The 27,985-nt window shown below is 33.7% G+C and overlaps 1 protein-coding gene and 1 long non-coding RNA gene across 2 annotated transcripts in view; one reads left to right on the forward strand and one right to left on the reverse strand.

Moving 5' to 3' along the window:
- Positions 1–9,679: 9,679 nt before the first annotated feature.
- On the forward strand, positions 9,680–27,224 carry gpr137ba (G protein-coupled receptor 137Ba). Its single transcript, NM_001424033.2, is given in 7 exon segments — positions 9,680–10,245; positions 15,944–15,993; positions 17,788–18,010; positions 20,430–20,579; positions 22,113–22,241; positions 24,935–25,056; positions 26,928–27,224. Coding segments are annotated over 7 exon segments (1,122 nt in total). The 5' UTR covers positions 9,680–9,903; the 3' UTR covers positions 27,034–27,224.
- The window catches only part of LOC147841226 (uncharacterized), a 28,068-nt gene continuing 17,883 nt past the window's right edge, over positions 17,801–27,985 (reverse strand). The window contains exon 3 of the long non-coding RNA XR_015506484.1: positions 17,801–17,998. This is a non-coding gene — a long non-coding RNA (uncharacterized LOC147841226). The remainder of the gene's footprint in view (positions 17,999–27,985) is intronic.

Here is a 27,985-nt window from a genome sequence, read left to right on the forward strand (position 1 = left end):
GAAAAATAGGTCTTTAAGTTTATATTATCCAGACAAAATGTCCCTAAATACACATACAAACACTATTACTTAGAAATAACTTGATATATTATACAAAACTGCTTTACTTTATGCTAGGTTTTTCTTGCAGATACAAAAAGTGTAGCCACAATTCTGGAATTCCGCATGTTTATGATCATCATCAGCGCTTGTGCTTTTGATGCTTTAATAATTGAGCATCATCTTGTTTTTGGCACAGATTCACTCCCTTTGAGACTGTACAATAATTGGAGGTAAAAGCCTGAGCTTAATGTACTGTGTGCAAATGGACAGTGACAGAAGCATAATGCAATCATCAATGCCAAACAATCTGTGATGTAAACTAACGAGTTGCATGGTTAAAATAATTTGGGGTTTGGGTTAGTTTCAAACCACAGTACATGATGGTATATTAAAATAGCTGTGCATGTAAACTTAAAGAACAGCGCCATCTGCTGCTTTCAGCTCATTTTCACAATTTCGACAGACTCGAGGAAGCTAAAATAAAGTATATTTGACTTTAAGGAAGTGTAATTAAAATGACATAGGCTTACTTAATTGTCTCTTCTTTTTATTAATAACATTGTCATCAAATATGAAAATTGTCCTTAAGTATTGCATGAAACAATCATCAATTTTAATGCTTGAAATGACACTTGAGATTTAATTGCAGTTAATTAAAATATATTTATCTATAATTAATTAGTGTGTGAGGTCATTTATTAAATTCTTCCTTCTCTAATTCCAGTTTAACGTTGTGTAAATGGCTCATTTAGTTAGAAGGTCGCACTCATGTTTTGAAAGGAAGCCCACTTTTAATGTAGTTTTTTTTTCAACATTAATTGATTTATGGATTAAAAACACCTTTCAAACAGCAGGTTTTAACATTATTGTTACAAATGTAAAGGTAAAAATGAAATCAAACATATAGGGCTCTATTTTGACGGTCCATGCGCAGAGCGCAAAACGCAGGGCGCAAACGCTTTCAGGGCGTGTCAGGGCGCGTTTTTGCTAATTTAAGGACGGGAAATCTGCCTTGCGCATGGTCTAAAAGGGTTGAGTTTATTTTCTTAATGAGTTATAGGTGTGTTTTGAGAATAAACCAATCAGAGTCTCATCTCCCATTCCCTATAAGAGCCAGGTGTGTCGCGCCATAAGCGCATTCGCTATTTACAGGACGCAAAGTAAGTCTAAGTGGAAAAAATGAGCATTTCACAAGCAAACAGTTCACAGAAAACAGTTAAACAGAGCATCTACTGCGTGACAATGAGAGATAATGGATCTACTTTCACTTTCGCTCTTGGATAGGGAAACCTTTATGCACAGACATTAATTAGTCTATAAATAATTAATTTCGTTTGTTAAGTGCAAATATTCTTTTTAAAACTATTTCTAAATTCAGTTCTAATTTCCAGCAAACGATTAAATGAACAATAATACCGAAGTGTGCTCAAAAACCTGAGTTATATCCTAAAACACATGCTGTGCCCCATATGGTCTAAAACCTGACAGGTGGACAAATCTAAGCTTGTTTTTAATAAAACAAATACAAATATGGATATAATAAATAATACTGCTAATAATAATAACATTATACAGAAGCAAATTGTTGAAAAAGCCTCCCGAGATGAAGAAGACATAAAAGCAGTGATTTTTCATATTTATGTAGGCTAGAAAATAATATGTTTTGTAATATTTTAATCCTTTATATTTATATTCTATATCTATTTTTATTATATCCTATATATATCCTTAATATTTACTTTTTTTCATATGTAAAGATATTTGCCTATTGCTCTCTTGTGTGTATTAAGCAGTGTGTAAGCGAGGCGCAACTCTGCGCCGGAGTTTAGACCGGGTTTGTTTTGGTCTAATGAAAAATCTATTATAGTTTCTCAAAATAGCAACGCGCCAGCAGTGCACATCAGAACGCCTCCCTTTTTAGACCAGAACGACTATGGGCGCACAAATGAGCACTAATGCATTTGCTATTTAAACAGCGTAGCGCAACGCCTCAAAACGACTCTTGCGCCAAGCTGAAACTACCAAAAGACTACTGCGCCGCGCCTTGCGCCACACTGCACCGGGTGTATGATAGGGCCCATAATGTCAAGGATGGCGAAAGGATAAAATATGTCTCATGTAAAAAGAAGAGATAAGCAAAAGAAGAAATACGTTTAAGTAATAGACGAATGATGGATGTGGTAATGGGGTGGGAAAATAATAAGCTTGTGCTTCATCCCGCTCCATTTTCGACCATGTTGACATGTATTGTTTGTTAATGATATTTTATGTATGATATTTCTGTTCGAAAATAAATAAATCTAATCAAACTGTCAGTCATTTGAATGCCTATAATATAATACGCAATATTTCACACCGAAATTCAACATGAATGAATTAAATTCTTAGTTAATTTATAAAAGAAATTTCTTTGAGATGAGATTATATTTGTAAAAAAATAATCATGAATACTTAAAAGTTTTTGTTTTGTAGTTTTCTTTATTATAGCATGTAAAATTTAGTTATCTTCCTTTGAGCTTATTTGCCAGACACTCGCATACATACATACATACATACAGCGAGGAAAATAAGTATTGAGCACGTCACCATTTTTCTCAGAAAACATATTTCTAAAGGTGTCGTTGACTTGAAATTTTCCCCGGATGTTGGTAACAACCAAATAAATCCATATATGCAAAGAAACTATATGCAAAACAAATCTAATTAGTTTAGAAATGAAGTTCTGTGTAATAAAATGAAATGACACTGGGAAAATATATTGAACACATGAAGAAAGGGAGTAGAAATGCAGTGAAAGCCCAGACAGCAGCTGAAATCTCTCAGTAGTTCTTCAGCAAGCCTCTGCCCCTCCTCGGTGTAAATCAATATCAGCTGCTCCAGTCCAACATCTACATTAGCAGGAGGATGAAGATGAAACCAGGGTGGACATTTCAGCTAGAGAATGATCCAAAACACAGCCAAGGAGACTCTCAGGTGCTTTCAGAGAAAGAAAATCAAGCTGTAGAATGGCCCAGCTAATCACCTGACCCGAATCCATTAGAGATTATACAGAATACAGAATTAAGCTCAGATTTGACAGTCGAGAGCCACAGAAACAGCAAGATTTTGACACTCTGTTGAAGTCTGTGAGAAACTCACACCTGAGCAATGCATGAGGCTTCATTCTCCATACGAGAGGCGACTTTAAGCTGCAGCACCAAAACAGCCTTTTATAAAAATAATTAAATACGTTTCAGTAGTTCAGCACTTTCTCCTTCTGTCATTTCAATTTTAATTATGCAAACAACAAACAAATAAGTAGCATTATGCTGGAAACACATGGAGGCTCCATTAATTGAATTGTGTAAAAAAGAGATATTGAATTGTATTGGACTGGAGAGACTTATATCATCAATAGGAAGCGGAAAGACCTTGACTATCTTTGGGAACCATATATGAATATTATATATATTGTGTTTGTAAATAATAATTTTTAACAATTATTTTATCATTATTTTTCCATGTTTCAATTGATTCAGTCAGTTGGAATTTCTGTGTGGAGTTTGCATGTTCTCCCCTTGTTGGTATGGGTTTCCTCCGGATGCTCCGGTTTCACAGCCCAAACACATGCACTATAGGGGAATTGATTAACTGAATTGGTCAAAATGTATGCGTGTGTGTGTGAGAATGTGGGAGTTTCCCAGTGCTTGGTTGCAGCTTAAAGGGCATCCACTGTGTAAAACATATGCCGGAATAATTGGTGGTTCAATCCGCTGTGGCGACCTCCGATAAATAAGGGACTAAGCCAAAATAATATGAATAAATTATCAAAATAAATGTAATTAATTATTTAATTTGTTGTATATATTCATTCATCCATTTTCTTTTCAGCTTAGTCCCTTTATTAATCCAGGGTCGCCACAGCGGAATGAACCACCAACTTATCCAGCGCATGTTTTACGCAGTGGATGCCCTTCCAACCGCAACCCATCTCTGGGAAACATTCACAAACACACTCATACACTACAGACATTTTAGTCTACCCAATTCACCTGTACCGCATGTCTTTGGACTGTGGGGGAAACCGGAGCACCCGGAGGAAACCCACGCGAACGCAGGGAGAACATGCATAGAATATATATATAAATGTAATTAATTATTAAATATTTAATTATTTTTATTATCTATTTATCTTTTATTTATTTTTATTTTATTTTTTGTAATTTAATTTCAATGTATATGTGTATACATGCCCAGCTGATAAGGACAGAAAGTGCAATAAATATATTTCAGAAAAAAAATTCTCAATTTGACGAGAAAAAAAAATCAACAGCAGTAATTCTGTATAACTGCAGAGATATTTCACTCATTCGTAGACCTACACAGATTTCTGCAGATTTTCAGCCCATCATTAATTCTGTTTATTTACTTGAGTAAATGTGTGTAAATCTGTTTTTATTTAGTTTTTTTTATTAATTACAGTAATATTATTGACTAATATGGAAATGTTCATCAGATTTATGTACAATGCAGTTTGTACAGATATATTTTCTGTCTTTTAGTTGAAATATTATATGAGAGACTTGCATTGTTTACCAAATAAAGTGAATCTAATTGGATTTGCATTTTAAACATGAAATAAAAGTTAAAAAGGTATTACTTTTAATTTCATATATTAAGGTTTTAGTTATGATACTCTCAAAATAATTTAAAAATCCGCAGATTTTTACCAAAATTCTCCTCAGAAATAGCAAAAAACGTCCGCAGATTCCGTCTGGCCCTGCTCATTCGATAGTGTTTGTGACTGAATTAGATTGAATTAGACCAGGAAAATATATACTACATGTGTGTTTTAACATGACCATTATAAATAAACAATTTGAAAAATGTGAAATGTTATATTATCACGATTCTCTTAATATTTTCATATCAATATTATGATCATTTCTGCATATGAGCACGACAGTTCCTTGCCGCCCTTCCTCAAGATGTTCTGACTTCTGACTTTTGACTGGGTCAGGCTCTGTTTGTCACTGACATACACTGCTGAAGGTGAACCCACGATACATCAGCCATAATTCACAGATATTCTCATGGCTGGAGGAGCGTGGTAAACTCAGACGGTCACAAGTTAAACGCTTTACAGCTACTGTATAAACCTTGTAGATGAAATCTGGCTGGGGTTGCAGTAAAACTGGATTGAGTAACACAAGTCTAGCTCAAAACTTCACAAGCAACAGTCTGATTATGAATTACTCGGATATAAATTTGTTATTCTGGCAAATTCATAAGAAAGAAGTACTGTACATCTTAAAGTTATTTATTTAAGTAAAACACAAGTATTGTGGATCTTTCCCACCTGCAGCTTCTCCAAGATGGACATCCAGCCCTCTCCGGCCTGCGGTGCCTCGACTGCAGCTTTGCACAAGAAGTTTGGCCTGAGGAGAAATGGTCGTGCCCAACTGAGCCTGGTTTCGCTTAAGGTTTCTTTTCTTCACTTTGCTCAATTGGTTTGTTCCTCTACTGTCGCCACTGGCTTGCTTGGTTTGGGACTTGTGGAGCTGCGCATCGATGGATTTGCTCTTCAGTGTTTGGACTTTCAGCAGTGAAAAATTAAACCACACTGAACTGAACTAAACTCTGAAAACTGGACTGACACTGTTTCAGTTTACTAGAACTTATGTGAAGCTGCTTTCCACATCGCTTTCCACATCGTAAAAGCGCTAGAAAATAAAGATAAATTGAACTAAATTTATATTGCACTATAGATTTACACCAGTGAAATTGAATAAAAACAAAGTGTAGTTTCACAGGCTTTTCTGAGAGTACATTGCTTATACAGTGCTGTTTTTAAAAAGCATTAACTATTAAATCAAATTATTAAAAATGACTAGTTTAAAGCAAAAATATGAAACAAAAAGACATCATTTTAAATAAATATATATATTGCATCATTAACAATTTAATAGTGGAGAAAAAACTTTTACAAAACCAAATGAAACTAAACAAAACACATTTTAAAGCTATAAACATTACTTGGAAAAATATCTAAAAACGAATAATAACTTTGTCTTCAACTATATATTTAATATATTTTTAAAGTCATAAATGTCTGTAACTTATTATTATTATAATTATTATTCTAAAATTTTTTTACTATTATTTTTTAAATTTATTTTTTGTATATCTATTTATTTATTTTATTTATTATTATTTTGTGATTTTTATTAACGATTCTTAAAGGGTTATGAAACCCCCTTGTTTCAGCAGGGTGTTTTCACACCTCTATTTTGGAAAAAGTCAGGAAAGTGGGCGTGTCCAGCTCTGTTTAGGGGGGAGTGTTGTAGGAGCAAAATAGGGATGGTCTGTAAAAATTTGCATAAAAATGGGAGTGTCGATCTGGGCACGCGCTGATTTTCAGTCAAAACACACACACACACACACACACACACACACACACACACACACACACACACACACACACACACACACACACACACACACACACACACACACACACACACACACACACAGGGGAGAAAGTGTTTACATGGACATCAGTAATCAAATTATTTGAATGGTTATTTGAACTATTAAATGGTGGACTTTAACTGCAGTTTGGCTGTTTCATTCAGGAATTTTATTCATGCCCCTTATGACAAACAAGATATTTGATTCGAGGAGCTGCTCTAAGCGTGTATTTTTCATGCAATGTTTGTTACCGCACGGTGAATGAGAGAAAAAAGCCCTCTGCATTTCTCTGTAACTTAGATGCACTCGGCAGGCAGCGTCAGAAAGCCGCGTGTGTTATTCCGGTCACAAAATGCAGTGAAAATCCTACACAACAGTAAGTTTGATTGTGGTGCTAGTGTGTTTACACTCGGTGTAATAGTTAGTTCGATACGAACTAACTTTGCCATCTGAATAAACAAAGAGCACTGGTCGCTCACTTACCAAATCTGTAGAGACAGGACAATCACCAGCAACTAGAGCCGCGTCTTTATGAAGAGAAGACTACAAGCGAATCCGGATCTCACCATTTCCAGATGAGAAAAGCTCTCGGGTAAGCAATGTTCCTTAGACACGTATTGTTGTCGAGCGTCGCGTACACTGTAATCCACACATGAGTCCAGCTGCGCTCTCATAGAGAGAAAATGAAAACAAAACCTTCACTTCAGCAAATTACTAAAGCAACACTTCACGCTTGTTTTGCCAACACAACTGGGCGTCTCTCTGCCGTCTACACTGTAACATTAATGAATATTAATGAATAGAGCGCGCTGATTGGTTTGAACCAAGTCTTACTCATGCATTAATGCAGCACACTCGGAGACGTAATAAGGCACTCCCGGGTACAGACGTCCAGTCTGCACGCTGGAACACATGCTAAGATCTCATGGCCGTGACGCAGCTTAAAAAGTTTGTTTCAAACCGGAAGTACGAATTTGCTCGAAATAACGCAAAAACAACCAATTTACAGTTTTTAGTGAAATATAGGTGTCCTAATAGTGTTTTTAGCAGCATGGGACACATATACGACTGTCAACAGCTCAAAACATGTGTGTTGGTGTTTCCTGACCCTTAAACTTTGTATATAAACATGCTGCAAGTCATTCATTCATTCAGTCATTCATTCATTCATTCATTCATTCATTTTCTTTACAGCTTAGTCCCTTTATTAATCTGGGGTCACCACAGCGGAATGAACCGCCAACTTATCCAGCATATGTTTTACACAGCGGATGCCCTTCCAGTCGCAACCCATCACTGGGAAACACCCATACCCCTTATGTTTATTATAATTATATATTTTTTGTTTTTATATCACTATTATTCTATTTATTTGTATTATTTTATTTATCGCTATTATGTTGTGATTTTATTAATGATTTTTGACTGTGTATTAAAACATCCAGCTAGTCATTTCATAACAACAAAACATGAAAAAAATCTTGAAAAATCACCCCGATGAGCAAATAACACGCAAGCAGTGTGATAATAATCCCGTCATTTTTATGATTGCTTTTATTATTATATTATTTTTTTTATTTATTATTATTATTATTTAATTTATTTTATATCTATTTATTTTTTATATTTGGTAAATTTTATTATTATTTTTATCTGTGATTAAAAACATCCAGTGAGTACTGAGAAAATAAAGAGCAAGCAGTGTGATAATAATCCCGTCATTTTAATGATTGCTTTTATTATTATATTATTATTTTTATTTATTTATCATTATTATTTTACTTCTTCTATTTTAATTTTTTTAATATCTACTTTATAGTTTTAGTATTTATTTTATATCTTTTTTTCTTATGATTTTTCATTACTGATTTTTAACAAGTGTATAAAAACATCCAGAGAGTCAGTTCATAAAAACAAAACAACACAAATCCTCTAAATCAACCCACAGCTACAGTCCTGAGAAAATAATGAGCGATCAGTGTAATAATAATCCTGTCATTTATGATTGCTTTTATTATTGTTATATTACTATTTTTATTTTTTAACTATTATTATTTTATTTCTTCCATTTTTTATTTTTTTCATATTTATTTATTTTTATTATGATTTTTAGCAGCGATTTTTAACTTCCAGTGAGTCCTGAGAAAATTAAGATCAAGCAGTGTGATAATAATCCTGTTATTTTTATGATTGCTTTTATTATTATATTATTTTTATTTATTTATTATTATTATTATTTTCTATTTTTTTATTTTGTATCTATTTTTTTCCATATGTATATATTTTTATTCTGATTTTTATCTGTGATTAAAAACATCCAGTAAGCACTGAGAAAATAATGAGCAAGCACTGTGATAATAATCCCGTAATTTTTATAATTTGCTTTTATTATTATATTATTTTTATTTATTTATTATTATTATTTAATTTTTTCTATTTATTTTTTATTTTATATCTATTTATTTCATATGTATATATTTATATTCAGATTTTTATCTGTGATTAAAAACAGCTAGTAAGTACTGAAAAAATAAAGAGCAAGCAGTGAGATAATAATCCCGTTATTTTTATGATTGCTTTTAGAATTATTATTTTATTTTTATTTATTATTATTATTATTATCATTTTATTTCTTCTGCTATTTATTTATTTATTTTATATCTACTTATTTCATATCTATTTGTTTTTATTATAATTTTTATCTGTGATTACAAACATCCAGTGAGTACTGAGAAAATAAAGAGCAAGCAGCGTAATCATAATCCCGTCATTTTAATGATTGTTTTTATTATAATATTATTTTTATTTATTTATTATTATTTTATTTCTTAAATTTTTATTTATTTATTTCATATCTATTTATTTTTATTATGATTTTAGCAGTGATTAAAACATCCAGTGAGTCCTGAGAAAATAAAGAGCAAGCAGTGTGATAATAATCCTGTCATTTTAATGATTGCTTTTATTATTACATTATTATTTATTTATTTATTATTATTATTTTACTTCTTCTATTTTAAATTTTTAATATCTATTTTATAATTTGAGTGTTTATTTTATATATTTTTTTCTTATGATTTTTCATTAATGATTTTTTAACAAGTGTATAAAAACATCCAGAGAATCAGTTCATAAAAACAAAACAACACAAATCCTCTAAATCAACCCACAGCCACAGTCCTGAGAAAATAAAGAGCCATCAGTGTAATAATAATCCCGTGGGAGAGAGAGTGTGTGTGTGAGCAGTGGGAAGCAGAAACACAGGGTTAAAGGTACAGTAGCTCAGCAGTGCGTCAGTAAATCCCTCCTCCATCCGCTTTTCACAGCACAATGAGTCTTCATGCAGCCGGCGGAGGAACTGCTCTCTTTTCCTTCCTCTAAAAACCCTCGTCCACGATTATAAGAATAATAATGCAGAAAGACTCTCTGCCAACTCTGAGTCCTGCTGTGCCGCCGTATGTGATGCTGGGCCTGACGGTGGCCTATACCATCTTCTACTGTCTGCTTTTTGTGTTTGTTTATGTGCAGTTGTGGTTGGTTTTGCGTTACCGGCACAAACGTTTCAGCTATCAGACGGTGTTTCTGTTTCTGTGTCTGCTCTGGGCGGCTCTGCGGGCGCTGCTTTTCTCATTTTATTTCAAAAATTGTGTGACTGCGAACACACTCGGACCTTTCTGCTTCTGGCTGCTCTACTGTTTCCCTGTGTGTCTGCAGTTCTTCACACTCAGCCTCATGAATCTGTACTTCGCACAGGTGAGTTGATGTTCTTTTGGAAATGGCAGAATATTCTGATGGTAAAACAGATGACTGGGATAGTACTTGATTTATGAGTTTATGTAATGTTTTAGGATAGTAGTTGGAGAATTATGATTAATTACTGATGTTTATTATTTAGACAGTCAATTAGATTTTTATTTTATGTCATTGTTTATTTTATATTGTACTTTATTTGATTTTTTTTACTTTATTTTATATTTAACGTTTTATTTTATTACAATTCAAATCACTTACGACAGGTGTTTTCTTATTTTATTTTATTTTTTTATTTTTTTTACATTTTATTTTAAATATTTTCAATATATATTTAATTTTAAAATTGAATTAATTTAAGTTTTATTTTATTCTCAGTCACTTAGGAGTGTGTTTTTATTTAAATTTAGTTAGTGATTCAGTACTTCTGAATCACTTAAAACAGGTGTTTTCTTATTTCATTTTATATTTTTTTATTTCTGTTAATTTTATATTTTATTTTATTTTATATTTAATCTTAAAATTACATTTATTTTATTTTATTCTCAGTTACTTAGGAGTGTGTTTTTATTTTAATTTAGTTAGTGATTCAGAAATTCTGAATCACTTACGACAAGTGTTTTCTTATTTCATGTTATTTTATTTTTATATATTTTATTTTATTTTAGATATTTTACATTTATATTTAAGTTTAAAATTAAATACATTTTTATATCATTTTATTCTCAGTCACTTACGAGTGTGTTTGTGTTTCAGTAATTCAGAATCAGTAAAATTACGACAGGTGTTTTTATATATCATTTTATATTTTTGTTTTTAGTTTATTTTATTCTGAGTCACTTACAACGAGTGTGTTTTTTTATTTAGTTAGTAATTCTGAATCAGTTACGACAGGTGTTTTCTTATTTCATGCTATTTTATATTTTATTTTTTTATATTTAGATTTGATTTTAGATATTTTACATTTATATTTAAATTTAAAATTAAAATTATTTTATTTTATTTTTTCTGAGTCACTTACACTGAGCGTGTTTTTATTTTAATTTAGTTGGCGATTTAGTAATTCCGAAACAATTACGACTGGTGTTTTCTTATTTCATGCTATTTTATATTTAATTTAATTTTATATTTAATTTCATTTTATATTTCATTTCATTTTATTTTTTATTTCATTTAATATTATATTTTTATTTAATTTTATATTTTATTTTATTAATTCATTTTCTTTTCGGCTTAGTCCCTTTATTAACGGGTTGCCACAGCAGAATGAACCGCCAACTTATCAAGCACGTTTTTACGCAGTCGATGCCCTTCCAGCCGCAATCCATCTCTGGGAAACATCAACACACTCATTCACACTCATACACTACGGACAATTTAGCCTACCCAATTCACCTGTTGCATGTCTTTGGACTCCGGCGCACCCAGGAAGAACATGCAAACTCCACACAGAAACGCCAACTGACTCAGCCAAGGCTTGAACCGGCGACTTTCTTGCTGTATGGCGACAGCACTACCTACTGCGCCACTGCGTCGCCTATTTTATTTTATCTTAGATTTTTTTTATGGCGATGTGGTGGCGCAGTGGGTAGCACAATCACCTCACTGTAAGAAGGTGACTTGTTCATGCCTTGACTGGATCAGTCGGCATTTCTGTGTGGAGTTTGCATGTTCTCCCTGTGTTGGCATGGGTAGTCATGAATTGGGTAGGCTAAATTGGGATTGTGATTGAGTGTGTATGGAAGATTTCCAGTGATGGGTTGCAGCTGAAAGGTCATCCGCCACGTAAAACGTGCTGGATGAGTTGATGGTTCATCCCGCTGTGGCGACCTCAGATTAATAAAGGGACTAATCTGAAAAGAAAATGAATGAATGAATGATTTTTTTTATATAAAATTGTATTTATTTTAGATTTTATTTTATTCTATTCTGAGTCACTTACAATGGGTGTTTTCTAACTGGTACTGGTCCTATAATTAATAATTCTTTTCAGCTTTTAACTTAAAGATAATATTTTTGATCATGTAAAAAAAAAAAAAATTAGTTAATGATTTAGTTATTTTTTATATAATATTACATTCATTCATAGATTTTTTCTACTTCCTATTAAAAAAAATAATAATTCTGTTATTTGATTTAAGTTATTTGTATAGTGCCTAAGAACAGAATGAGTAAAAAAATTATTCCATCATTTTCATGATTTTGTAATTATTATATTCTAGCAATTTATTATAATATTATACTAATTATTATTTTTCAAAGTAATTTCTATTATGGGGCGTCACAGTGGATAGCATGATAGCCGCACAGCAAGAAGGTCACTGGTTCAAGCCTCGGCTGGGTCAGTTGGCATTTCTGTGTGGAGTTTGCATGTTCTTCTGGTTTGGCGTAGGTTTCCTCCGGGTGCTCCGGTTTCCCCCATAGTCCAAACACATGCGCTATAGGGGAATTGGGTGAGCTAAACTGGCCTTAGTGTTTGTGTGTGAATGCAAAAGTGTATGGGTGTTTCCCAGTGTTAGGTTGTGGCTGGAAGGGCATCTCATATATATATATATATATATATATATATATATATATATATATATTTTCCCAGAGATGGGTTGCGGCTGGAAGGGCATCCGCTGCGTAAAAACTTGCTGGATAAGTTGGCGGTTCATTCCGCTGTGGCGACCCCAGATTAATAAAGGGACTAAGCCGACAAGAAAATGAATGAATGAATATATATATATATATATATATATATATATATATATATATATATATATATATATATATATATATATACATATACATATACATACATATACATATATTCATTCATTCATTTTCTTGTCGGCTTAGTAATTTAATTTAGTAATTAATAATTTATCTTAATATATATATATATATATATATATATATATATATATATATATATATATATATATATATATATATATATATATATATATAAAAATAAAGATAAATATAAATATATTATAGAATATTATATTAAACTCATATAAAGAATCTCTCCAAACAATTCCTGCTAGATAAAATCCTAATAAAATGTCATATCAGCAGAGAGAGCTGTCATCTTTCATGAATATTATCTACTACTGTTAATGTAATATATATTACTAATAATTTAATATAGATAAATCTTCCCCATCAAGGATTATTTAGGTGTAAATCATAAAAAGTAAGACAAAGAGTGATATAAGAGCAGTCTGATATTAATTATTCACACTCACACCGCTGCTCATCATCTCAACCACATTCAATTTTAGGTCCACTGTATATAAGCAATAATTAAATGCACATTGTTCCTATGACTGATCAACGAGCTCAATGCACATTGTTCCAAAGATCTGCAAAAACCTTGAGGTGTAGAATAAATCTATCCTTCCTGTTTAATTGAGCTTTAGTCGCATATATGCAAATGAATCATTGGTGTGGGCGTAAAGTGTGAGCAAAAAAAAGAGAAGTGAAATCATTGACTGCGCTCTGAAGCTTCAACAACACGTCTATAAAAAAAACTGTGGATAATTTACAAGTCATTTAACACAGAACATTCAGATTAAGAATGACAAAATAAATATTAAAAAATAAATAAATAAATAAATAAATAAATAAAAAAGATTAAGAATGGCGATGTATATATGTGATTTTAAATGAACTTCTGCAGTGTTTTGTACTGAATAGAGTAGACTTGTCCGAGTTCTTCTTACCTTGCACTTCTTTGTAAACATTATTAATATTTATTTGTTTTGTGCATACATTTTCACGTTCTAATGCCAATGGCTAATAATCAAAGTGCTCAAATGACTATAATCATATGAAATGTTCTTAGGAATAAAATATGATGTGTTTGTGATGATATTATGTCATCATTCTGGCATCATATAAGTGGCATAAAATGGTCTTAAAGGGGTGGTCCACTGTATTTTTAAGGCTTGGCTGTGTTTAAAAAAAAAGCAATGTGTGCTCATTCACTTATAAAAAATCTGTAATTATTTAATACATAAATACATCATTATGCAATTATATAAAATTAGTTAAAATATATATAATTAGTTATTTATTAGTTAAATCAGAAAAAGAAAAAAAATATATACATATACAGTTGAAGTCTGAATTATTAGCCCCCCTGAATTATTATCCATCCTGTTTATTTTTTCCCCAATTTCTGTTTAACAGAGATTTTTTTCAACAAATTTTTAAATCATAATAGTTTTAATAACTCATTTCTAATAACTGATTTATTTTATCTTTTCCATGATGACTGTAAATAATATTAGACTAGATATTCTTTAAGACACTTCTATACAGCTTAAAGTGACATTTAAAGGCTTCTCTAGGTTAATTAGGGTAACTAGGCAGATTAGGGTAATTAGGCAAGGTATTGTATAATGCTTGTTCTGTAGATTATCAAAAAATATATAGCTTAAAGGGGCTAATAATTGTCCTTAAAAAGTTTTTTTAACTGCTTTTAATCTAGCCAAAATAAAACAAATAAGACTTTCTCCAGAAAAAAAAATATTATCAGACATACTGTGAACATTTCCTTGCTCTGTTAAACAGCATTTGGAATATATATATATATATATATATATATATATATATATATATATATATATATATATATATATATATATATATATATATATATATATATATATATATATATATATTCATAGGGTGGGCTAATAATTCTGACTTCAACAGTATGTATATAAACAGAATTATTTGTTTTATTTTGGCTAGAATAAAAGCAGTTGGTAATTTTTTTAAACATCATTTTAAGAACAATATTATTTGTTTTATTTAATACTTTAAACTATATTTTTTTCAATAGTCTACTGAACAATCCATCGTTGTACAATAACTTGCCTAATTACCCTAACCTGCCTAGTTAACCTAATTACCCTAGTGAAGCCTTTAAATGTCACTTTAAGCTGTATAGAAGTGTCTTGAACAATATATAGTGTAATATTATTTACTGTCATCATGGCAAAGAGAAAATAAATCAGTTATTAGAAATAAATTATTAAAACTATTATGATTAGAAATGTGCTCTTCGTTAAACAGAAATTGGGGAAAAAATCAAGGGGGGCTAATAATTCTGACTTTAACTGTATATATACACGCACAGAACAAGAAAGAAGAAACATTGGCTCGGACAAAAAGAGCCAAAAAAGAAAAACACATCTTAGTCACAAAACACATTCAAAACTAGAAAAGGTGTATAACTTAAACCTCAGAAGGGTCACTGCATTGCTGTTAAAAAATAATTAATAAGATAATTATTAAAACTACTATGTTTAAAATATGTCGAAACAATCGTCCCTCCATTAAACAGCACTTGGGAAATACTTAAAAGCATAATACAACTTCACATTGTGTTAATTAATCTTTCTTTAACGCTGCTGTCGGATCAGGTTGGCGAGTGCTTATTTTCTCTGTTTTTTGAGACACTTTAGGCCTGAATTAGATGTTATGTAAGACCTGTTTATGATGGACAGTAAACCTGAGAAGAACTGCTTTACGGTCTAGTTTATGTTGTGATTAAAATGCGTGATGATGCTTTACTGTGTTCCTCTTTATCTAAATGTGTCAGTCCTGGTTAAAGAAGTCATGAGTTTGAACACGTATTATGTAATATTATATGATAATATAATATATATGATCTCTGCTAACACACTTTTTTCTTTTGAAACAGGTCATTTTCAAGGCCAAGTCCAAATATTCACCAGAACTTCAGAAATACAGGTCAATATGAATATGGAAATCATCATCTTAAACTCCAGTGTCTAAAAATGTTGTTTGGATTTGTAATTATATAGTTTTATTTTATTTTCTAAACATTTTCATTACATAATATGATTCGTATCTTCTATCTGTCCAAATATTCAACCCCAATTAATTTCTGATTTATTTACGCACTTAATTCTTTTGAAATGTTTCCCACCTCATTCACACGTTTGTTTGTTGGTATTGATTTATGGATTTGTTTTATGTGGCTATTGTGTGTTTGTAAATTAAGTGACCCTGAGGTCCTGATTAAGAGTGCTTTATGAAAATGTATTTGTTTTTTTATTTGTTGCTTATTTATTTTATTATTATTATTACTATTTATTCATTTTTTAATGTGGAACAATGCCCCATTTTTATTTAAATTCAAATCTTCATATGAAATGTAAAGGTTTGTCAGTATGAAAACTTATGATCTAAAATTGATGCAGACAGCGCCCTCTAGTGGATTTGTCATCTGAGACGTACATTAAATGTAACCTAAGTAGTGAGTTTCAGATTCGCAAAGATGTAAACAGCACCCTCTAGAGGATTTGTCATCTGAGACATACAACAAATCGTACCCTAAGTAGTGAGTTTTAGATTTTCAACGATGTAGACAGCGCCCTCTGGTGGATTTGTCATCCGAGGCGTACAATAAAATATGCCCTAAGTAGTAAGTTTCAGATTCGCAAAGATGTAAACAGCACCCTTTAGTGGATTTGTCATCTGAGACGTACAATAAAATGTACCCTAAGTAGTAAGTTTCAGATTCGCAAAGATGTAAACAGCACCCTGTAGTGGATTTGTCATCTGAGACGTACAATAAAATGTACCCCAAGTAGTGAGGTTTAGATTCGCAAAGATGTAAACAGCATCCTCTAGTGGATTTGTCATCTGGGATATACAATAAAACATACCCTAAGTAGTGAATTTCAGATTCGCAAAGATGTAAGCAGTGCCCCCTAGTGGATTCATCATCTGAGACGTACAACAAAACGGCACCCTAAGTAGCGAGTTTCAGATTTTCAAAAATGTAAACAGCGACCTCTAGTGGATTTGTCATCAGAGATGTAAAGTAAAATGTACCATAAGTAGTGAATTTCAGATTCGCAACTATGTAAACAGCACCCACTAGTGGATTTGTCATCTGAGACAATAAAATGTACCCTAAGTAGCGAGTTTCAAATTCGCAAAGATGTAAACAACGTCCTCTAGTTTATTTGTCATCTGAGATGTCCAACAAAACGGTACCCTAAGTAGCGAGTTTCAGATTCGCAAAGATGTAAACAGCGCCCTCTACTGGATTTGTCATATGAGATGTAAAATAAAATCTACCGTACGTAGTGATTTTCAGATTCGCAACTATGTAAACAGCGCCCTCTAGTAGATTTGTCATCTGAGACATAAAATAAAATGTACCCTAAGTAGTGTGTTTTAGATTCGCAACTATGTAAACAGCGCCCTCTAGTAGATTTGTCATCTGAGACATAAAATAAAATGTACCCTAAGTAGTGTGTTTTAGATTCGCAACTATGTAAACAGTGCCCTCTAGTAGATTTGTCATCTGAGATGTACAATAAAATGTACCCTAAGTAGTGAGTTTCAGATTTGCAAAGATGTAGACAGCGCCCTCTAGTGGATTTGTCATCTAAGACGTACAATAAAATGTACCCTGAGTAGACAGTTTCAGATTCACAAAGATGTAAACACTTTTCATGCATATAGTGATTTGCAGAATGAGTGTGTTATACCAGTGTTGTTTTGTGTCAGGCTGCCGCTGTACCTGCTGTTCCTGTCCATCAGTCTGCTGTTCCTGCTGGTCAATCTGACCTGTGCTCTGCTGGTGAAGATAAACAGAGCCAATACTGAGACTGTGGTTCTGGTGCGAGTGACCGTCAATGACTCTCTGTTCGTCCTCTGCGCCGTCTCGCTCTCACTCTGCCTCTACAGGATCGCCAAGATGTCTCTGGCCAACATCTACCTGGAGGCCAAGGTAGCAGAAACACACACACTTACCAAAACTGCACAGACACAGTTAAATATATCCATGAATTAGAAGTTTCATGTATTTTGTGATTCTATGATTGGTTTATTTCTACTTTTGAATTGCTTTATGGCATCTTGATCTTTCCTCCAAACAACTTTTAACATTGAAAAGTGTAAAAAAGTGACTTTTATTGACATGTGTAATAGTCTGCAGCAGGCCCGGATTGGCTAATCGGGGGAACCGGGAGAATTCCCGGTGGGCCGGTCCGTTTTTTGGCCACGAGGGCCCCTAGCTGCTTGCACTCTCAGCAGTTGCACTTTTTTGCATTTATTTATTTATTTGACCATAGCCTCACTCTTTTTATTCATTATTTTGCCGCAGCTCCGCTCTTTTTTTTTTTTTCTCGCAGCCCCGTAAACAAAATGCAGTTCGCAAATTATTAATGATGTAACTATCATCATTCGACTCTAAACAGCGGCACCTTAATGAATGTAAGAATTCGAATAATTAATATTGATTAATAATACACCTGCTCAATGAAAATCTGATGATTCACTACATTAATAAATCTGACATAACTTGATCAGAAATCTAAAAAGGAAAGAAAAAGATTAAGCCATCAATAAAAGTCTTGCAGGTCATAGTGCCATATTTGTTTTTCATTCCAGCCACGTTAGATTAACAGCGCCACTGTGGTCCAGTGGTCAGCACGTTAAAATATGCCACGGCCGACCCGTGTTCCAACCTCATCTAAAAAATTTTATTTATTTATTTTTTTTTTATTGTTAAGACATATAATACTGTTAGGGTTGTTGGAAATTTGAAGTTCTAAAGCAGCTGTTTTCTTGAAAAATGACGTGACAGTGTCATTAGAAACTGAATTGGAAATGACCTTATTTTAATAGTCAGTCGTGAACTGAGATGGGCCGGTCCAAGGCTTGAAACTCCAGGGCTGAAAAGGAGTCCCACTCCCTGGTCTGCAGTGCTATATTGTCAGGGTTGGTGTTGCACATTTCGCCACAAACACCTTGTAATAAACTGCAGCACATTTTCTGCTATTTTACAGACTTATTTCTCCAGGTATTATACATTATATTATATCAAACTAAAGGTCAATAAACTTCACTTTGTTAAACTATAGAGTTGAATTTTTAACATCAGAAGTCAACAGAGCAGAGATCAACATCCCATAATGCAGTTCACCACCGTAAATAAATATGGAAACTGTTAAATAACAGATATGTTTTAATATTCAGTGCAGCAAGGATAAAGCCAACATCAACATGCTAAACGATATACAGAGGAGCACAGATCACTGTGTTTGTTTTTTTGAACACGAGAATGTCTGAATGAGAAAACTATCAATGTCAGCAGGCTGGTGTTATTTTAGTATTATTTTACAGATCAGGCTTTGTTTTGTTCACCATTGTGTTTTCTTATTACAGAATGAAGCACATGATTTTTTTAGGCACAAGAATGTTTTTTAGTATTCGTAAAAAATTTAAATATAATATATTGCTAATCACTATGTAGCAGTGCGATATGGCTGTATATCAGCACTGGTGGGAGGCGTGCGTTGACGTGCATTACCGTCCCACCAGTGCTGATATACAGCCATATCGCACTGCTACAAGTGTGATTTTGCGTTTATACAACAGTTCAATGGCACAATCGAGTATATAAAAAAACACAGAGTCTAAAAACCCTTTTGCATTAGGATCTACTTTCTTCCGCCATTCATTCACATCTGCAGCTGACGTCAGAACAGCAGAAGCCATTACTAATTCACCAACGTCACTTTAGAGCTAGTGTTTGAATGATTCTCTTGCGTAATGTCTAAAGTGATGACAAAACAGCTGATTTTGCTCACATTTTAAGATTACAAGGCTGAAAGGCATGAAATGCCCTCCGTCTACAGAGGTATCTTCTTACAGTGTTACAGTCTACAGTATTACTCTTTTGCAATCGGGATATCACAATTATTAATCCTGAAAAAAGCAGCACAATCACCACTAGACTGTCAACAAAAATTTGTGTACCTTTAATGTTGCAGAATTTTGTCCTCATGGTATCCAAACCGGTATCTAATAACAATATTTGTAAGGTATCGTATCAAAGTTGGAAAGCCCTGTATCATAACGGCACTTTTTGGTACAGAACGTAACTACAGAAGAGTCAAGCTCTAAATAGAAAAATGATCAAAACTCTTTTTATTTAGCAAGATGGTCTCAGATTCAATGATTTATGCTAAGCTAAGCTGAAAGTGCTCCTGCCCGATCTGGAGATCAGCTGAACTGATTCAAACATGGTAAACCTCAACTGTTTACCTCTAAAGAAGCTGTTAAATTAGGTTATTTCCCTTAAGTTCCTTTTAAACTCTGTCTATTTTATTTATTGTGACTGGACTATATGCTGTTGTGTGCAGGGCACTTCTGTGTGTCAGGTGACATTGATTGGGGTGACGGTGGTCCTGCTGTACTCGTCCCGTGCCTGTTATAACCTGGTGGTGTTGGCACTGACGAAAATCAAGAGCATCAACTCCTTTGACTACGACTGGTACAATGTATCAGACCAAGTATGTGCCAAAAACTCAAAGTCTTCCATTTTCAATGTATATTAATATTTAGCTGAAAAAATAAAACAGACCACAATAATGTGCTTACAATGGAAATGGGTCATCTGATTAATATTTTACAGGGTTTTTTCTATCATGTAAAATGTCTTCCATATTTGTAAAAACGTCCACCTCTTTTATCTTTACAGATTTTTAGAGTAAATGTAAAAATAACTTATGTCCAATCTTGAAATTGTAATACCAATGTTAAAGCAACTTAGGTTATTTGAATATAATAATAATAATAATAATAATAATAATAAATATTATTATTATCATTAATTATTATTATTTAGAAAAATCCTACATATCAAATATGATCATTAGGTTTTTGAGGTTGGTATATTTCCAGAACATTTACTTTCTCCATTCTTCGGTGGTGAAATGAATTTCCTAAACCTCTAATGCTGCGTTCACACCAGACGCGGAATAATCATCACGCGTGAGGGAAGTCAATGCAAAGGTGCGAATAGACATCCTGCGGCGTGTTATGCGAGAATGAGGCAGCACGAATGATGAGATTTGCGCAAATGAAGCAGCATGAGTTGAGCGTTTTGTGCGACAAATCGATCAAGTTGGAAAAATTTAACTTCAGATTTTAACCAATCAGGAGCTTTCTCGTGTGGGGGCGTGGTTATGCCGCAGTGCCCGTTGTTGGTGTCCCAAGTGGAAAATCCTTCTGCCGACATCGACAACAGTTCATCAAACTGGGCTCGGCTCAGTTGGAAGCACAGCCGAAAGCTTTCATCATCCAGAAATAGTTTCTGAGCTCACAGAGCTGGGTGTACCTCTAAAAGGATCTAGTGGTCTCAGACACGGCTCCAAAAGAATCTACACTGTTTTTCAGTCTTCCTTAAGCACATAAAGCACAGCTATTCTCTCAATAAAATACATGTTAGCCATTAAGCAACGAAGCTAGAGCCACCGGGCAGACAGAAGTACTGCTCATGACTCGAATCCGCGTCTATTGTGAAGTGAATATGACACACTATTAAAGCGATTAAACTCATCTATATACACTCAAATAGCGCAATTTATCGGTGCTTGCCACGTCTGGTGTGAACACAGCACTCAACACCTTAAATATTTAGAAAAATATATAATTGTTCATCAACCATCAACCATTAAATGACATTATGCATTGAATCGACAGTGTTTTAATCATAAAACTATACTGTAAATAAAATGTTATGGATGATATGTCATTTTTATTCGTCTACAGGGTTGTTGAATGCTTAATTCTGATTGGCTGGTTGTTTATTTTCAGATATCACCATCTCGAGTGTGCATTATTTTCTAATAATTAAATGGCTGGTCATCAATTATTTCTCACTTCTCTAATCTGCAGCACTGTTATAAAGATCTCACCGATGTACATTTACATTGCACTGATAACAAATTGAATATTACAGTATTTAATATTTGGTAATGATGCGTCTTCATGAATTTGGCCATATGTGTGATATTTGTAAGAGCTGAGGTTTTTCTCTACAGGCAGATCTGAAGTCGACACTGGGCGATGCTGGATATGTGGTTTTCGGGGTGATCCTGTTTGTTTGGGAGCTGCTGCCCACATCTCTGGTGGTTTACTTTTTCAGAGTTCGTAAACCAACTCTGGATCGGGTATATGAGTTTTTATACAGATTTTATTAGCGCTTTAAGCTAAATACTGTCTTGCAAAATAACAAGCAAAATATAATGTATTGTCATCACGGCAAAGATAAAAAACAACTGCTATGTCTTCTGTTAAAAAGCTCTTGGAAATATTTTAAAAATCATAAATTCACAGGAAGGCAAATAATTTTATCTTAATAACTGTACATCACATAATTAATCTTTTTTATTTACTCATCTATTTTTCCTTTATTATTATTATTATTATCATTATTATTAATACTTATTTATTTATTACTTATTAGTACGGCCAGCAGGGGGTGCTCAATCCATGGTCTGTGTGTGTCCTAGCGCCCCAGGATAGTGAACGGGACTCTATACTGTCAGTGAGCGCCGTCTTTCGGATGAGATGTTAAACCGAGGTCCTGACTCTCTGCGGTTATTAATAATCCCATGGCACCTCTGGTAAAGAATAGGGGTGTAATTCTGGTGTCCTGGCAAAATTGTCAGGATGCTGCAGTGCACACTGGTGGTGTTGTAGAGAGACCCTCCTCATGATCGTGAAGCGCTTTAGGAGTATGGTAGAGCTGAAGATCTTTGACTGAACCCGACGGGACCCACTTCAGGTTTAATTTCTATCATTTTAGACGGGGTCAGGTCGGTCCGGGCTTGGCTTGCACAGTAAATGAATAGTCATGATGCATTTTGATTAGCGCGAGAAAGTAGCCTAATCAACTCGTTTGTTACAACATTAAAATCCATCCATGCAAAGGTAAAACAAATGACGACAGAGAAAGTCAAAAAGAGCGAATTTTGACTGTGGTCAGGCCAGATGCAAGTCCAACAAGAACGGTCTTTCTAGTTGCCAATGTATTACGGCGGTCACTCATACACTGCGTATAACGGTAGAGCGCTAAACAGCAATGTATGTGCACTGCAATGTATGAGCAATGTGTGACAGAAAGATGACAGGGAAGATGACGAGTTCACTCGCTACCTTGAAACCGCTGTCATGAAAAATTAAATGGATGTTCTTGGCCAGTAAAAGATGAACTAAAATTCCTACTTAAAACTTGTCAAATTAGCCAGATCAGATCTATGCATCTCGGCCTGTAGCAGCTGCAGTGAAAGGGTGTTCAGTGCTGCTGGACGCACCATCCTGAGCGCAGGACTGCGCTGAAGCCATTTACAGTAGATTCAATAATGTTCCTCCACAAAAACAAGTAGCCTAATCTTGGTGAGTAAAGGGTTTCAAATTCTAAATAAATATTAATTAAACCCTTAAATCATAATGTAGACAGAGTATACAGGCTAATGTTGACATTAATCGTTTAATATTCAGCTTTACTGTCTCCTTAATGCCAGATTGTAAAGAGAAGTGGCGAAACAAATCTCGCAGAGCCTTTATCTTAATTCCGTTATTGCCAAAATACCCGTCATCATTTATAATTTATTTTAATTTAATTAGGTAAAAAAGACTTATTTTACTGATGTGTTGGCCAATTTAAAGGCTAGGTGTACCCAGGCCTATTCAGAGTGCTGAGATGTTACGATGTTACTGAGGACTTATTTTATTTCTTTGTTCCAATTTATGTAAATTATATTAAAACACATATAAACGACTCATTCTTGAAAAAAAGGGCTGTGTGCCTGTGCAATATTGAATAATGTCTTGCTGTAAACGGGTTCAGGCTATATAAAGTCGTCAATCAAAATGTATCTGTCTGGCTTGGGCTGAATTCTGTCAGGCTCGGGCCCATTAGGGCCTAATTTTTATCGCCTGATTACAGTTCTAGTGTATGATGATAACTGCGCTATATAAATACAAATTACAATACATAATGATATTATTTATACAAATACAAATATATATATAATTAACAATTATATAAAATGTAATTATAATATAATAATAAAAAATATATTAATTATAAAAATATAATATATATTAATAATTATATATATATATATATATATATATATATATATATATATATATATATATATATATGTATATATATATATATATATATATATATATATATATATATATATATATAAATCCAAAAAATTTCTTTATTATGATATAAAAATGTATACAATTTTTAAAAAATATTTATCGTTTTTTTATTCATTTATTTATAATTTTACGTAGAGGTCAGTATATTGTATATATGTACTTGCATGCATATATGTATTTTTATGTGTAATTATCTAGTGTTTTATTTAGCTTTTTTTATTTGTATTGCTTTATTTAAAAAAATGTATCCAAAAAAATTTAATAAAAATCTTATGCTCATAACGAGCTCTTCAGAAATGATTTATTATCTATAATTAGTCCATCTAAATAGTCTACAAAACAATCAATTGATTCACTTTTGTCAATGTGTGTAAATATATATATATATATATATATATATATATATATATATATATATATATATATATATATATATATATATATATATATATATATATATATATATATATATATATAAATTCAGGTTTTAGTAATTTTAGCAATATTATTTAAAAATATGCAAATGTTTAGATGTTTAAAGAGCAATACAATTAGTAAAAAAATATTTTGTGTCATATAAATACCGTAATAAATAGCTTGTTTATGTTAGTAAATACATTAACTAATGGAGCATTACTTTACAGTGTTACCCTCATAACTGTTGTTTCTCATTGGTCTGTAGAGTGCGTCAGTGATCCCAGGTCACATGTTCTCATCTAGAGCGTATTTCTTTGACAACCCGCGGCGTTACGACAGCGACGACGACCTCGCCTGGAGCATCATACCACAGAACATTCAAGCCAGGTCAGAATTACAGTTAACACCAATATTAAATCAAATCTGACCATATTTACTTCACAAATGCACATTACTGATGTTACTATGAAAGATTCATCTGTACAGTAAAATATTGATATTAGTGCTCAACAATGACAACCATAAGAAAGAGTGCAAAATATGAAAAATTAGTAGTATGGTAGTCCTATGGTGGTTACAAAAGCATCTACTAAATAACTAAATGTTTATGTAATGTAAATTTGAGAATTTTTGGAGATACATGATGCAACAATGATGTGGTTAAACTCTAACATGCTAACAAACTATTTTGAATGACCAGTGTAAAGTCTGACTGTTTTAATATTACAAAAAAAATACTATAAATCACAGTCAAATCAATTAAATGTTTAGTATTTTTACTATTTTCAATAGTTATTTGCCGTATTAAATTATATATACATACACTCATTGGCCACTTTATTAGGTACACCTTACTAGGGTTGGACCTTCTTTTGCCTTCAAATCTGCCTTAATCCTTTGTGGCATAGACTGAACAAGGTACTGGAAATATTCCTCAGAGATTTTGCTCCATATTGACATGATAGCATCACACAGTTGCTGCAGATTTGTCGGCTGCACATCCATGATGCCAATCTCTGTTCCACCACATCCCAAAGCTGCCATTTGAGTACAGTGAACTCACTGTCATGTTCAAGAAACCAGTCTGAGATGATTGAGCTTTATGACATGGTGCGTTATCCTGCTGGAAGTAGAAGATGGAGACACTGTGCTCATAAAGGGATGGACATGGTCAGCAACAATACTCAGGTAGGCTGTGGTGTTGACACGATGCTCAATTGGTACTATGAGCCCAAAGTGTACCAAGAAAATCTCCCCCACACCATTACACCACCACCACCAGCCTGAACCGCTGATACAAGGCATGCCATGCTTTCATGTTGCTGATACCAAATTCTGCCCCGAGCATCCGAATGTGTCAGCAGAAATGGAGACTCATCAGAGCAGGCAACGTTTCTCCAATCTTCTATTGTTCAGTTTTGGTGAGTCTGTGTGAATTGTAGCCTCAGTTTCCTGTTCTTAGCTGACAGGAGCGGCACCCGGTGTGCTCTTCTGCTGCTGTAGCCCATCCGCCTCAAGGATGAATGTGTTGTGTGTTCAGAGATGCTCTTCTGCAGACCTCGGTTGTATAACGATTGGTTACGTCAGACCATTCTCCTCTGAGCTCTGACATCAACAAGGCATTTGAACCCACAGAACTGCCGCTCACTGGATATTTCCTCCTTGTCGGACCATTCTCTGTAAACCCTAGAGATGGTTGTGCGTGAAAATCCCAGTAGATCAGCAGTTTCTGAAATACTCAGGCACCAACAACCATGCCACGTTCAAAGTCACTTAAATCCCCTTTCTTCCCCAATCTGCTGCCATCTGATTGGCTAATTAGAAATTTGCTTTAACAAGCAGTTGGACAGGTGTACCTAATAAAGTGGCCAATGAGTGCATATAACACAAACATAATACAATACTATACTAAACAAATCAACACTATTTATATATGCGTAGATCTATAATTTGTATTATAGATAAACATTTTCTCATGAATAAACATTTTTTCGAATAAATGCATAGACTGTACACACACACAGATCAACATTTATTGACAGCTCTAAAAAAAGAAAAATCAGAGGTGAATATTATTTCCTACCACAAAAAAAATAAATAAATAAAAAACATCAAAAGGCTACACTTCACAGGAAAAAAAATGATTTAAACTTCACTCATGAAGTTCAGGCACTTCTGACCTCAATGATTACTGCATACGCTGAAGAGTTCATTTAACCAGAAGAGTTTAATTGACTGTCGTGTGCTTTCATTCACAGTTTTACGTCAGACAGTTATGACTGGAGCTGTCGAAACAACAGCTTCACCGCCTACACTGAAGCAGAAGAGTCTCACTTAGCACCAGAAGAGCTAAATCCGTACTAGAGGCTTTCTAATGAGGAGGCCATGATTTTGCACATACCACCGATGTCTTTTACCTACTGTATATTTATAGGGAATCTCAACGTAATACAACAGCAGCGCTCTGGAAGCAAAACTACCAATCATTTTCATTCATTCATTTTCTTTTCGACTTTAATCTGGGGTCGCCACAGTGGAATGAACCGCCAACTTATCCAGCATTTGTTTCCAACTGCAACCCATCACTGGGAAACACCCATACACACTCATTCACACACATATACAACAGACAATTTAGCTTACCCAATTCCCCTATAGCGCATGTCTTTGCACTTGTGGGGGAAACCGGAGCACACGGAGGAACATGCAAACACCACACAGAAATGCCCCAACTGACCCGACCTGAACCAGCGATCCTCTTGCTGTGAGGCGAGAGCGCTATCCACTGCGCCACCGAGTCGCCCATTTTCTGCATTTTAAAATAATTAAAGATGCTTACCAGTTCGTGAGATGATTTTTATTGATGTAACAGCAGATTTAAATACACTACGCATAATCAGTATGTTACTATAGAAACAGCTCCGCCCACTGCCATGATGGATTTGAATAAATTAGTCAGCCTACATACACTCTACATTCATTCAATCATTTTCCTTCGGCTTTGTCCCTTATTTATCAGGGGTCCCCACAGGGGAATGAACCACCAACTATTCAAGCATATGTTTTACACAGCGGATGCCTTTCCAGCTGCAACCCAGTTCTGGGTAACATCCATACACACTCATTCACACACACACTCATACACTACGGCCAATTTAGTTCATCAATTCCCCCATGTGTTTGGACTGTAGGGGAAACAGGAGCACCCAGAGGAAACCCACGCCAACACGGGGAGAACATGCAAACTCCACACAGAAATGCCAAATGACCCAGCCGGGACTTGAACCTGCAACCTTCTTGCTGTGAGGCCTTAGTG

This window comes from Danio rerio, chromosome 13, assembly GCF_052040795.2.
Source record: "Danio rerio strain M-AB ecotype USA chromosome 13, GRCz13ab, whole genome shotgun sequence".
In the NCBI taxonomy this organism is placed as follows: Eukaryota; Metazoa; Chordata; class Actinopteri; order Cypriniformes; family Danionidae; genus Danio; species Danio rerio.